This window comes from Nicotiana tabacum, chromosome 22 (genome assembly GCF_000715075.1).
Source record: "Nicotiana tabacum cultivar K326 chromosome 22, ASM71507v2, whole genome shotgun sequence".
Classification (NCBI taxonomy): domain Eukaryota; kingdom Viridiplantae; phylum Streptophyta; class Magnoliopsida; order Solanales; family Solanaceae; genus Nicotiana; species Nicotiana tabacum.
Window position 1 is genome coordinate 82453251 of NC_134101.1, and position 13415 is coordinate 82466665.

Here is a 13415-nt window from a genome sequence, read left to right on the forward strand (position 1 = left end):
TATGCAGATGCAGGTTATTTGTCTGATTCCCATAATGCCCGATCTCAAATCGGGTACGTGTTTACATGTGGAGGTACTGTCGTATCATGGCACTCCATAAAGCAATCTATTGTTGCTACTTCTTCAAATTATGCTAAGATAATTGCTATTTATGAAGCAAGTTGGGAATGCGTATGGTTGAGATTAGTGATTCATTTCATTCTAGAAAAATGTGATTTGGAATGTGATAAAAAATCCACAATTTTCTACAAAGAGAATGTTGCATGCATAGACCAATTGAAAGGAGCATATATAAAAGGATATAGAACGAAGCACATTTCACCAAAATTATTCTACAGACATAATTTTTAGAAAAATGGTGACATTGATGTGCAACAAATCCATTTAAGTGACAATCCGACAGATTTGTTCACTAAATCTTTGTCAACTTTAACTTTTGAGAATATGGTATACAAGATTGGAATGCGAAGACTCAAATATTTGAAATAATATTTTCATCAGGCGGAGATAAAAACGCGATGTACTCTTTTTTCCTTACTAAGATTTTTTCCATGGGGTTTTTCTTGTAAGGTTTTTAATGAGGCAACTAGAAATGCGTATTACTAAATATGTGTACTCTTTTTCCTTCACTAGGATTTTTTCCACTGATTTTTCTTAGTAAGGTTTTTAGGAGACACATTATCTTTTAATGAACATCCAAGGGGGAGTGTGAAACTATTATATTGTGGATGTCCATTTATTATGCCGCTATAGATAATCTTCTTATAGACTGTTGAAGTTTATCTACAAGCAGCTGATGCATGCAGGTTGCAAGCAACTCAATGAAATGATTTGCAGCAGCTTCTTATTAAATAGGTTGTTGTAACAAGCAGCTCATGCATACAACTTACAAGCAGTTCAAGAAAAGTCTCGCAGCTGCTTCCTGAAAAGCCTTGCAGCTGCTTCCTTAAAAGCCTCGCAACTGCTTCCTTTCTTCTATAAATAGAGGAGTTTTCAATTCATTATGTACATCAGTTTGAAGTTGAATAATATTCCCCCCGTTCACTTTTACTTGACATGTATACTGAATATAGATTTTTATTTTTACTTGTCACTTTACGCATATCAAGAGAAGACAAATTTTTTTCCTGTTATACCCACAGTATTTATTACTCATTTCAAATCCTTTTCTCAAATTCAATAAAATATGCATCAATTAATATGGATATCAAAATCATTGGACTTCAGATGCGGTTTAGTGGGAACTTTGTTTGCTACTCCATATTTTATTTAATGTGTATCAGTTGATTTAGAAGTCTTAATTAATGTGTTAATCTCGGTTATTGTTGTTTACACTTTGTTGGAAGTCGAGTTTTTTTTTTTGTTTTTGAATCTTTAGTTTTATAAGGCTCTTAGTTCTAAACCTTTTCTTAATTCAATGTCACTATAGGGGGTTTCTTCTTTTTTGTTTCGGGTCTTGGATTTATGGGTAAATTGTTTAGATATTCAGTGGCTTCCGAGTTACGGTACTGACCAAACGGTTTCTTTGGCTTCTTTGACTTCATTCTGGCTGTGCTACTTTTAATTGCTTTTCGTCTTTTCTAGTTTTGTCAAAAGTGTATAGCCGATTCCAAGTTGAGACGAAGTTAATTGGTTGATTGTTTAAGTGTACTATGGATTGAGTTATTTGGATATTAGCATGTAATCTCAGTTGCTCTGATCAAAGTTCAGGGCTTTCTACTAAAAGATTCCAACAATTTCATAATTAAGATGAGTTCTTTTTATCTTTTTGTCAAACTCCATTTAACTGTGAGTTGTAGCATTACTTTCGTTTTCCCTGTTCTTATTGCTGTGGTGCAGCATGGAATTCACTCAAGTTTATCTGATTTCATGGATTCTTTTTGTCTGAATGTTGTACTACTCCCTCCTGTCCATAATAAGTGACCTTTTGTCCTTCGGCACACCCCTTTAGAAAATATTAACTCCTAGAAAAAAATAGGTATTTTGACTAAATTATCCATAATTAAATTTGCATATTGTTAACTTGACACATTGAGATATGTAAATAAGGGCAAATTTTGGAAAAAACAAAATTAATTCCTTCTTGATTATATAAAAGGTCACTTATTTTGGACCAAAATAAAAAGGCAAAAAAGTCAGCTTATTATGGACCGGAGGGAGTATATTTTAATATACTACTCTTTTTTCATTTTAATTGTTGAGTAGGTGCATTGGACTTCATTTTCCTTCCTATTGTTCAAGCTTAATCTCATCATATTCCCACTTTTATTGTACCCTTGAGTACATTGACTTCCCAAAATTGGGGCTTCTGGAAATTTAGCGGAGAATGTTAAATTTTTCTGTGCTTTTAAGTGTTTTCTTCATTCATTCCTGAGGTATAGTACTGTCTTCACTTTCAGATAATATAATGGTTTAACTCTTTAGTTGTCTATCATTTGAGATTGTTGCTGGATGTATATTTATTTCACTTGACCTTTTGAGTACTTAATCCTCCATTTCCTAGAGAACGGATGAAAATTCAAACGTGGTGTCCTATCATATAACAGTGTGGAAGTGCTCCTAGGTTCCTAGCAATGTGGAATGATGTCATTGAGAGATTTTTAACGCACAATAATAATAATGTGGGGAATCAAGTTCAAGTTCTTGTAGCACTTCTGCTTTTTTGATAGACTCTTGAGCTTCATTGTACTAAAAATACAATTTCAGATGTCCGAAGTGGGGCACATCTTTACATTTTTATGTTGATCTTGAGATGTTGCTTTGGCGCTTTGGTTTCGTTTGATAGTTTATCTTTGTCTTCAGGACCCTGGTCTAGTGGTTGAGCCAATGACTACCAGCAATTCATCCCAACCAGCAAGACCATCACCCGTGCAACCTTCATCATCGTCGTCCACAACTTCTAATAACCAGCCAAGACAACGTAACTCTGGTATGAATTTCTTGCTGAATTTTGAATAAATGGAGAAGTGCGCGGTCTTTTAGAGTACATCGTTACTTGAAATATATTTTTTTGTTTCTTCTAAATGCATTTTATATGTATTCTTAATAGGACCAGCTAGTAGAACTTCTGGGACGTCATCAACCCCAGCTTCAAATCCAACATCACTTCGATGGGACCGACATACTATACAATTTTCAGTGAATGCTTGGGTACTGTATATTTGCACTAGAGAAATATATGAATCATTTTCTTTTTAACTTCAACACCATGAGTTCTATAGAAATTCATGGTTTTAGTCTGGAATATCAAGGTTTTTTCCTGTATGGTAGTAGATCAAATGGTCAACTCATTATTAGCAAAAAGGGATAAGGTGGGGTATATATTGCAAGGATAGGACGGGTGTATATTGCAGGATAGGACCTTCATTCCTTTAGGATAGGACCTTCATTCCTTTAGGATATTGCAAGGATAGGACGGGTGTATGTTGCAGGATAGGACCTTCATTCCTTTAGAATAATACTGTCTTTTGATGCAGTGCACATGCCAATTTTTTGTAGTAGTGGATGCCTTCTCTATGAGTATGGGTGTGTATATGGAAAAATTCAATATAGAATTATTTCTTTTGCCAAGGCTCTTCTACAACCTTGATCTCAATTGATTTGTCATTTGATACCTGTGGGTCAGGGGTGTAAATATGAAAAAGATAAGTAGAAAAATTGTGAGGAAAAGGTTGTTTTATTATCAATTAGAAATAACTCTGCATCATATCCTTTCTTTGTTGAGATTACCTGTATATAAAAATTAAGTTTATGGTTATAAGTTATTCTGGTGATTAGATCTATACAAAGCTTGAACTCTTTTCTGCAGGTTTTTGTTGTGGCAGTTCTCGCAATATTTCCGCTTACACCTACAGTGCTGTCAAACAGAGCATATCGATTGTCCTTTTTGGGAACCGCATGTTCTTCCTTATATTCATTATACTCATTATATGGGGTAAAAGTTTTTTCTAATTTATTTTTTTAACTTCATACCTGAGATCAGTTTTTGTCCTTTGGAGTTTGGGCTATACGGCTACTTCTAATAATCTAGTAACTTTTTGTAGAAGCCAAGGGCTTGGAATTTGCAAGCAGTGCAAGTTTGGTTGCAGTCAGTGATTGTGACAAAAGATTTCATCTACTTCATTTACTGCCTTACTTTTGTAACCTCCCATCTTTACCTGAAATGTAAGCTTGACTCCTGTCTGTTTTTCTTTTGCCGCTGTTATTTTATTAATAAATATTAGCTGTGTAACTTCATTCAGTAATATATTCATGATCAATGATTTGCAGTTGCTTTGATTCCTGTTTCATGCCGAGCACTTGAACATGTCGCGAAATTCCTGCGACGTAACTTCAGCACATCTTCTTTGTACAGGTAAAAAGCTGTTTAATTGAGTTACCAAAGAAAGTTAATGCTGTTTTTCTTATCATTTTAAACCAGCAATGGGGAGAAAAGCAGTACAGGTATCATACTAAATAGCTAAATATAATTATAAAAAGCATTACAGTATCCTATTAAATAATTAAATGTAATTATACTGCAGGAATCTTTGATGTTCCAAACGCTGTTGTGGTTTCATATTGCTTACTGAAATATATCTGATATATTGTGGATAAGACTAACATGTAGCTAACCTGCAATTGTGAGAGCTCAGAATGAAATTGTATATTATCTTGTCTTGCAAGTTTATCATATATGTGAAGTTGTGAACGTTCTAGCTGTATATGACCATTTTCCTTCATGTCAAAACATTGAAAACTTCTAACATTTTTATTCATTGTAAATCTCTTGGTGAATGTTATTATTTGGTTCCCCCCACCCCAACCCACAATATTGTTGAAGGTAGATTGGTTGTTTTGGAGTTTTTCCATGACTCTGAATTTTATGACCGTTTACAGGAAGTACTTGGAAGAGGCATGCGTATGGGTCGAGTCAAACGTAACTACTCTTAGCATACTGTCTTCACAGGCTGAGATTGGGCTGGGATTTCTTCTAGTTGTCTCTCTATTATCGTAAGTCTCTCAACCTTTTTTCTAAATCCTGGCCTGTGTCAGTGCTCGTTATCTTCCTTGACATTCTCATTTGGTTTCTATTGGCTTATAACTATTTATATTCATGAAAATTCAGGTGGCAGCGTAATATTATTCAAACATTCATGTACTGGCAGGTTTGTCTTGTCCTGTCATTTTCATTTTTGTATCTTCAGCATCTTTTGCCTTTAAAATGATTTATTTCTTTGATATAAGCGAATGTGAGAAATTGTGAGATTATGTTGCTTCTTTCTTCTCTCTATATTGTTGTTCCAGCAAGCAATTCTTCCTGGAATGGAAGAAATATATCTGACAAATAGCTGGATGCATGCAACACGTTGGGTTGGGCATGCACCTATTTATTACCTACCCATATCCAACCTTGCACACCCTTTTGCCACCCCTACATGTTATGACAACTTCATGAATCAGAGTTTAAACTTGATGAAGTGTGTTACTCTAGGTCGCTTCTATACCCACTTTTTGTTTTTCATTTTGTTTTTATAATTGAGGAATCCCTGTAGGCCAGTTGGCACATGGCTCAAAACCCATATGGATAATGGGATTGCCTTCTATTCTTCTCTACTTAATTACCAAGCTTTCGCCATGGCAGGGTTTGAACTTCTGATGTGGGCCTAGCTCACAAATCATGTGTTGCGCGCTAGCCATTGAACCAAAAGCCCTAGTCCTTGTTTCCCATTGAGTTGGGTGTACAACATATTAGTTCATTTTAATGACTGTTATGCAACTCTTTGTAGCTATTGATGCTTATGTACAACGCGTTGCTCTGTTACAATGACTATAATGCAGACTCTTTGCAGACTGAAACTGCCATAAGTTTGTTATAAGTTTATGTAACTCATTGCAGCTATTGAAGCTTATGTATCATGCTCCTGCCACTGCTGGTTACCATCAGAGTGCGTGGGCTAAGATTGGGAGGCTTGTAAATCCTCTTGTTCAACGATATGCCCCGTTCATGAATACTCCTATTTCTACTATTCAGAGATGGTGGTTCAGGTAGAAGACTTGATATACAAGAGTTGTAGCAGAAAATACTTTGGGATTTTACCTTGACCTGAAGGATGAATATATAAACTAGAATTATCTAATTTCTAATAATTGCTTTTGGGGGTACTTCCAAGTTTTCCATTTTCACCCAGAGAGATGTGACAATACGTGATTTCCTTCTGCTCAGCTCTTTTGTTTTCTTGAAGATCAGTGAAAAAACTGGTTTAATTGTAAAAGAACTGAATGTAGTTTTTCTTGCCTTAATCTCGTCCATCGAAGTATGATTTACTTTTATTGTGGGTTCTTTTTTACTATCAACTATTTACTTCAGTTTCTCTGGCATGTTTTTTAACATCTATTGACTATGAGCGGCTATACTGTGTGTAGACATGCGATTTTTGACCCTCCCCAATATCTTTTATATATTAGCGTAAAATATTTAATTTAGGCATAATATAGATATTTCAAGTAATTTTGACTCTTTTACTTTATTTTAGTACAATAAAACAAAAACTACAAAAAATAAGTTCATTAATATTTTGTAGTCATTTTTAATCTAAAAAAATATATAAAAAGTAGTATCGTATTTTTATTTTTAATATAGTGTTTGAAAATACAAAAACATAGATTTGTTTAATGGTTAGTTTTGTTTTAATAGTTATTTTAATAGTAGGACTAATTAATAAATGGGCGCGTATTTTTAATCTCATTCGCGGCAAAAGAATAGAGCTTGGGCTCGGACAACCCATCTTTAGGCCTAATTTTGGACCTAGCCCACAATTGCCAAACCCATAATTCCTAGGCCCATACCCCTTAACCTAAAACACTACCACTAACCTAGACCTAGGTATATAAAAACAAGCTAACACTAAAGAATAAAAGAAAGGGAGAAGGCGGAAACACAAAAAAGCTGCGCAGACAATACACGGACCCATCCCCCATCGGATCATCCTCAACACACCCCTCCCCGTCTTCGTCTCCTTCACACACTCTGCCCCAAGTCACCGGACTCAACCCAACTCGCCGGAGTCCCTCCATAACCGCCATAACAGACCATACTCTTCAAAGAACAAACCATCTTCAACCTCAAAACACCCCCTGAACTTCTACTTCTTCACTCTTGAACATCCTTTTAAGTAGTCAAACCCATCAGCAAAGAACTCCATCGACCTCATATCAGTAGCACTAAACACACACATAGTCACACACTGAAGCAACAGAGGCACAAAAGCAGCAAACAAAAATCGGGGCTGAACAGTGAGGCGTCCCAAAGCGTTTTACAACCTTTTTCCAGCGAGTCTCGAGTTCTTTGGTTGAGTTTTGATGACTATTTCCATTGGTTCTTTGTCGAGGTTCCGTTCGAGGTCGACGGCGTTGGTTTCGCATTCCATTCACTTCGTAGATGATTTGTTGTACAAACTTCCCTTATCAATATAATCGGAAGGTTTTTGAGAAAGAAAGCTACCATCGTCATATGCTTTGGTTTGAAAGGAGCTGTTGATTTGGCACTCTCCTTATCGTTTAAAGTAAGTTGTTTTCTGCTAAGTTTGCAATTCATGTGGCTTCATGGATCATCTACTCTTGAAGTTTGGATACAAAATAATTTTTACTTAGGTTACTGACATGTCTCGAAATGATTTAGTATAAAATGTTTGTTGTTTTCATTTTGTTTCTTAGTATGATATGAGTCAGTAATGATTTTGAATATGGAAGACACCCAATAATTTCGCAGCTTTTGACCCTTTATAACCCCAAATTATAGGAAATGAATACACCGTAGCTTGCTTTAGGCGCGATTAATAATAAATATCGTGACTATGGGTACGGTTCCCGTGACATGGTCATGATACATAAACTCGGGTGTGCATTTATATGACCCAAATCCAACTCTCAACAATGTTAGATAAAATATGTCGGGGACCGCAGGTGCATTTATGTGACGTGGTTCAAGACGTATTTTAAATAATGTTGAAGTCTTCCTAAAAAAAATAATTAAATAAAAGTGGTTATAAAGTTAAAATTGCACCATAGGCTAAACCATGTACTAAAATCAAGTAAATAGGCCGATTATAACAGTTGAACGACCGTGTTAGAACCACGAAATCTGGGAATGCCTAACACCTTCTCCCGGGTTAACAGAATTCCTTACCCGAATTTTTGTGTTCGCGGACTGTAATACAGAGTCAATCTTTTCCTCGATTCGGGATTTAAACTGGTGACTTGGGACACCATAAAATTATCCCAAGTGGCGACTCTGAATTTTTTTAAAAATAAAATAATCCTGTTTCGATTGTCACTTAAATTGAAAAAACTCCCTTATACCCTTGCGGGTGTAGGTAGTGAAAAAGGAGGTGTGACAGCTCTGGCGACTCTGTTGGGGACAAGAACCCAGAACGTTTTGTTCAGGGTTCAGAATTCGAGCTTAGATAAATTGTTGTATTTGGTTATATCTGGTTTTCCTACATGTTTTGTGCTGAATGTACTAAATGTTACCGCTTTGATATTATCTGAACTGTATATAAACTGTGCCGACACCCTTCTCTTCTCACCTCCGGGGATGTGCTTACTGGTTGAGACTCCCTATTCTGTTAGTGTCATACCCTAAAATAAGAAAGAGGCCGGACAAGTTACGAAGCCGGATGGCCTGTTGGTTCCCGGTAAGTTGCCCCCTCCTCGACTCGAGTTGTCCGCTCGGGTACACAGTGTCACACCTCCTTTTTCCGCCCCCGCGAGGGGTGAAGGGAGTTCTTTCCAATTAAAGGACAATCGAAACGGGATTTATTTATTTATTTCAGAGTCGCCACTTGGGAGATTTAGGGTGTCCCAAGTCACCAATTTTAATCCCGAATCGAGGAAAAGAATGACTCTGTATTACAGTCCGCGAACCAGAAATCCGGATAAGGAATTCTGTTAACCCGGGAGAAGGTATTAGGCATTCCCGAATTCCGTGGTTTTAGCACGGTCGCTCAATTGTCATATTTGGCTCATTTGTCTGATTTTTAAACAATTAAGAACTTATATGCAAATTTAACTTTTAAAACCGCTTTTATCATTATTTATTTTATACAAAATTGCAACGTCGTGAAAACGCATCTCGAACCACGCCACAACCAGTGCACACGTGATTTTTTGACGCATTTTGACTTCGTCAAGATCGTGATTTGGGTTACATAAATGTACACCCGTATTTAAGAAAATAACCTTATTAAATATGCGCCAAAATACTACGCGTTATGATACTATTATGTAGGACTGTGAATTTTACTAAATCGCCCATCTCGGAATCTAGGTATTTTCTTATATTAAAAAAAATTGGAGGACTGCAATTTTTTGTATTATTTATATTTATTTATTTGTTAGCGAGATCCTCCCTTATTTTATGAATACCCTTTAATGACTACATTTTTATTATTACTAAGTTTGTCCATAATTATGAAGTCAATCTCTACATACTTAAAAATAACATATTAATTACTAATTCAAAACAAATATTAATGGAAAGTAATATTACTAAAATGATAATTACGAACAACATGGAATTTCCCAAAAAAAAAAAATTATCCCATAGTTGGATTAAAACATATTGTTAGTATGACTTAAGCTTATTGAAATTAATTATTTACAAATACTGAAAATTAAAAAAAAAAACTTGATTACTAAACCATATTTCTAGAAGTTAAACAATTTAAACTTAACTAATTTTGTTTTAATTCACATCATGTCCTAATACTTGATTCGCAAACTAATTCATGTTTTAACTGAAATTAACTACATGATTCCGATTAACTTAATGTTGACAAAAAAAAACTTATGAATAATGAATTAATCAATTTTTGCCAAACTGATTCAATAACGCCATTTTTTACGTTATTTCTTTTATTTTGATTATTAAACAGTTTTAATTAGTAATCCGTCTTGAATATATTTCCTAATAATCCGGTTAAGGCGTTATTTAATATATCGCTATAACATGTCTAATTATGCCAAATGACAGTGATTGACAGAATAATAATACATGAATAATCTAAATACAATACAAAAAAAAATTAAAACTAAATTAAAAATTTAACATTCCGTTCTTCATTTCAGCTTACAAAATGCCAAAATTACAGTTGTGTACCTGGTATTGCCAATATAAGAAGAAGAAAGTCAGCCACGCAGTAATAACCAAACAGCACAGCAACAAAAGTCCAATAGCAGTAACAATCCAGGAACAGAGTTTGCAAACCGGTGGAGTATTAAACTCAAAACAAAAGCTTCAAGCTTTGATGAAAAACAATTAATTCTGATTTCAAACAATGAAAGAAAGCAAAAGATTTTTTTTTTTAGTTTTTTTTTTGAAAGTTAAAATATTTTTTCGGAATTTTCTCTCTCTTAAATGTTCAGCCCCTTTTTTTCTCTCTCCTATTTTCTTTCTGTTCAGATTCGTTCTTTCTCTTCTGTATTCTCTCCTATCTGTCTATTCTGATTTCAAGACTTCTTATAACCCCTCCCATAAATCTTTCAATTAATTAAAATCAATACTTTTTCTCTACCCAACCTATTATCTTCCCACTCCTCCCCACTATATTAAATAAACATATCACACCACCCCATTATATTTTGTCCCCCATGCCTAACGTAAAATAATATAAGATTCCCCCCACTAAATTTTGTCTTGTCCCCCCTTTATATTAAACAATTATATCACAACCCACCCCATTTCATTTTGTCCCACATGCTTTACATAAAAAATTACAAAATGTACAATTACCAAACTACCCCTCCGACCTTATTGCAATTACAAATCTACCCCTGAACGGATTGCAATTTACCAAACTACCCCCCTTTCTAAACAATCAATTAATCATAACTTAACCAAAATATAGTCAAGATGACCAATTTCTCAATAATCTTCAACAACAACTTACATGAACATGATGAACAACACAAACCCCAAATTAATGGAAATAAATCAACCATATCGGGAACCAATCCTGGTTAATTTAGACCATTAATGGATGAACAAAGAGACAATAATACAAACAACAATATGCATGATTCAAATTAAATCAAGCAAATCACAAACAAACATAAACTCACATTAAATCACTGAATTTACACATGAACTTCAAACCAAGACGAACATGAATTAAATCTATCTTTAAGCAACAAAACATGACAGATTCAATGATTCAAACAACATTACTAATTTCTGGAAAATACATAACAACATGAGACAAATTGAAGAAATAATTAATTAAATTTCAATTTGAATCTAACAAACATTAAACTAACAAATATTCACTTAAACAACAATACAAATATGAAATAAACATGAAAAATAATTAATTAATCTTTCATTTGGAATCTGAAAAATTAATTTAACAAACAACACATGAACATGAACTAAAATTAATTCAAACGATAAACAAAACAAACATTTGCCGATTTTAGATTCGAAAATATCAAAACAAAATACGGACAAAATAAAACTCAAAATCTACTAACCGGATCGAAACGACGAACAACGACCAAACAAACAACGAACTTGACGAGCCTCGACCAAAGCTCGAACCAACGATGACGAACACGAGCAGACGACCAAAGAAGATGGTCGTTTGGCATCGTTTAAAAATGAACCCAGTGGCAGCAGCAGCTCGGAGGAACTGGGAGATGGAGAAGGTCGACGCACTGGCATCCATGGCTGCCTGTGTCGATGAGGCAGCAGTTGGGGTGCGTTCGGCAGAAGCAGTACTCGTCGAGCCATGGACGTCGAGGGTCATCCATGGACGTCGAGCTCGACTTTGAGCTTGACGTTGAATGACGACGATGCTTCCATGGCCAGCAGCTGAAACTCCCAGAAATGTGAGCAACAACAGTCCGTTGAGTAAGAAGACGGAGTGAAACAGCAGCAGCTCGGAGCAGACGACGCAGTGGGGCAGCAGCTCGCGAAACAAGCCGTGGTTGTTCGAGCTGTTCGCAGTCGAAGACGAAGCAGTAATGGAAGTCGTTCGGATGGGGAAGATGAAGCAGAAGCAATAAGAAGCAGAAGGGTCGCAGCTGCTCGTCGAGGAAGGAGATGAAACAAGCAGCGATTGGGTTTTCCTTCCATTTTGGCCGAGGGTTTTCCGGCGACGCAGCGGCGAAGTAGATGGGGAGGTCGACGTGGATGGTGGTCGTTTGGAGACGAAGTAGCAACAAAAGGGTCAGCCATGGATGGGGTCTTTGAGCTTTTGGAGAAGAAAGAGCAAAATGGGTGTGGGGGGCGGATGTTTTCTTAGTTTTAGGGTTTTTGGTTTTGTTTTTTTTTTTATTTTTTTGTTTTGTTTTGTGTTTTTGACAAATGAAGAATGGGTGTTGGGCATTTGGGTTAATGGGGCGGACCGGGTCAACCCGGTCTGAAGTGGACTGGGTCATGGAGAAGATTGGGCAATTTTTTGGGCCTTTGGCTTACAATTGAAGAAGTGGCCCAATCCGATTTTCTTTTGTATTTTTGTTCTCTTTTCTTCTTTTATTTTCTAAAACTAAATTATAAAAGTACTTAAATTATTATTAAGAACTAAATTAAGTTATAAAAGCGCAAATTAACTCTCAATAACAATTAACGCACAATTAAGTAATAATTAAGCATAAAATTGTTCATTTGGACATTAAATGCTAAAAATGCAAAAGATGCCTATTTTGTAATTTTTAATTTTTGTAAAACTAATTTAATTACTAACAATAGAATTAAATCCTACATGCAAAATGCGACGTATTTTTGTATTTTTATTAATTTAACAAATAAACATGCACATACAAATACAAATAATTATTCAAAATATCACAAAATTGCACACCAAGAAAAATTACTTTATTTTTGAATTTTTTGGGAGTAATTCTCATATAGGGCAAAAATCACGTGCTTACAGCTGCCCCTCTTTGCCCGAAGACACGAAGGGTTTTCGTGCAAAGATAAAGCGAGCGATTTTTGCCCATCCGAGTACTCCGTGTGAAGCATTTTTTTTTTGAAAAAGATTTGACCGAACCTTTGCTTCAAAGGTTTCCTACATATCCTGGGCTAAACAGGAATCAGGTCAATGTAGTTCGGGAAGTTTTGGTAGCTGGGACTACCGTGGGACTGCAATGTTACTGTTGTTGCATGCTATTACTACTGCTTACCGATCTCCTTGTTACACCATGCTTAAAAGAAAACAAGAAGCTAGGCTAGAGTACAATTTGTTTTTGTTGCCTTGCTTCCTTGTCTGCTTGCATTTCTTCCGGTGCTTTTCTTCTTTTGACACATGTACTTGAGTTTGTACTGTGACCTCTTGTTGCAACCTTCTGTTTCCCGGTGCCGGGGAATTTTGTTGTTTCCTGCTGGGGATTCCTATTGTAACCCTCTGTTTTATTGTCCTCTGACTTGATCTTGAAAT

At 35.6% G+C, this 13415-nt stretch overlaps 1 protein-coding gene across 3 annotated transcripts; it reads left to right on the top strand.

The window, feature by feature from the left end:
* Positions 1-1252: 1252 nt before the first annotated feature.
* LOC107801018 (uncharacterized) lies at positions 1253-6310 on the top strand. Of its 3 annotated transcripts, none has more exons than XM_016624281.2 (9): positions 1253-1505; positions 2803-2929; positions 3050-3150; positions 3809-3934; positions 4044-4164; positions 4270-4354; positions 4879-4992; positions 5108-5147; positions 5879-6310. In XM_016624281.2, the coding sequence occupies exons 2-9, from the start codon at positions 2827-2829 to the stop codon at positions 6029-6031; spliced, it is 843 nt and encodes a 280-aa protein (XP_016479767.1). In that variant the 5' UTR covers positions 1253-1505; positions 2803-2826; the 3' UTR covers positions 6032-6310. The 3 variants fall into 3 exon arrangements, with proteins under 3 accessions (XP_016479767.1, XP_016479768.1, XP_075100995.1); XM_016624282.2 differs by lacking the exon at positions 1253-1505 and adding an exon at positions 1512-2375; XM_075244894.1 differs by lacking the exon at positions 1253-1505 and having other exon boundaries at positions 1513-2929.
* Positions 6311-13415: the final 7105 nt, after the last annotated feature.

Coding starts and splice junctions, on each gene's coding strand:
- LOC107801018 (XM_016624281.2), top strand. CDS start 2,827: ATGACTACCAGCAATTCATCCCAACCAGCAAGACCATCACCCGTGCAA. Junction 4,993..5,107: donor CTAGTTGTCTCTCTATTATC/GTAAGTCTCTCA, acceptor ATGAAAATTCAG/GTGGCAGCGTAATATTATTC. Junction 5,148..5,878: donor AAACATTCATGTACTGGCAG/GTTTGTCTTGTC, acceptor AACTCATTGCAG/CTATTGAAGCTTATGTATCA.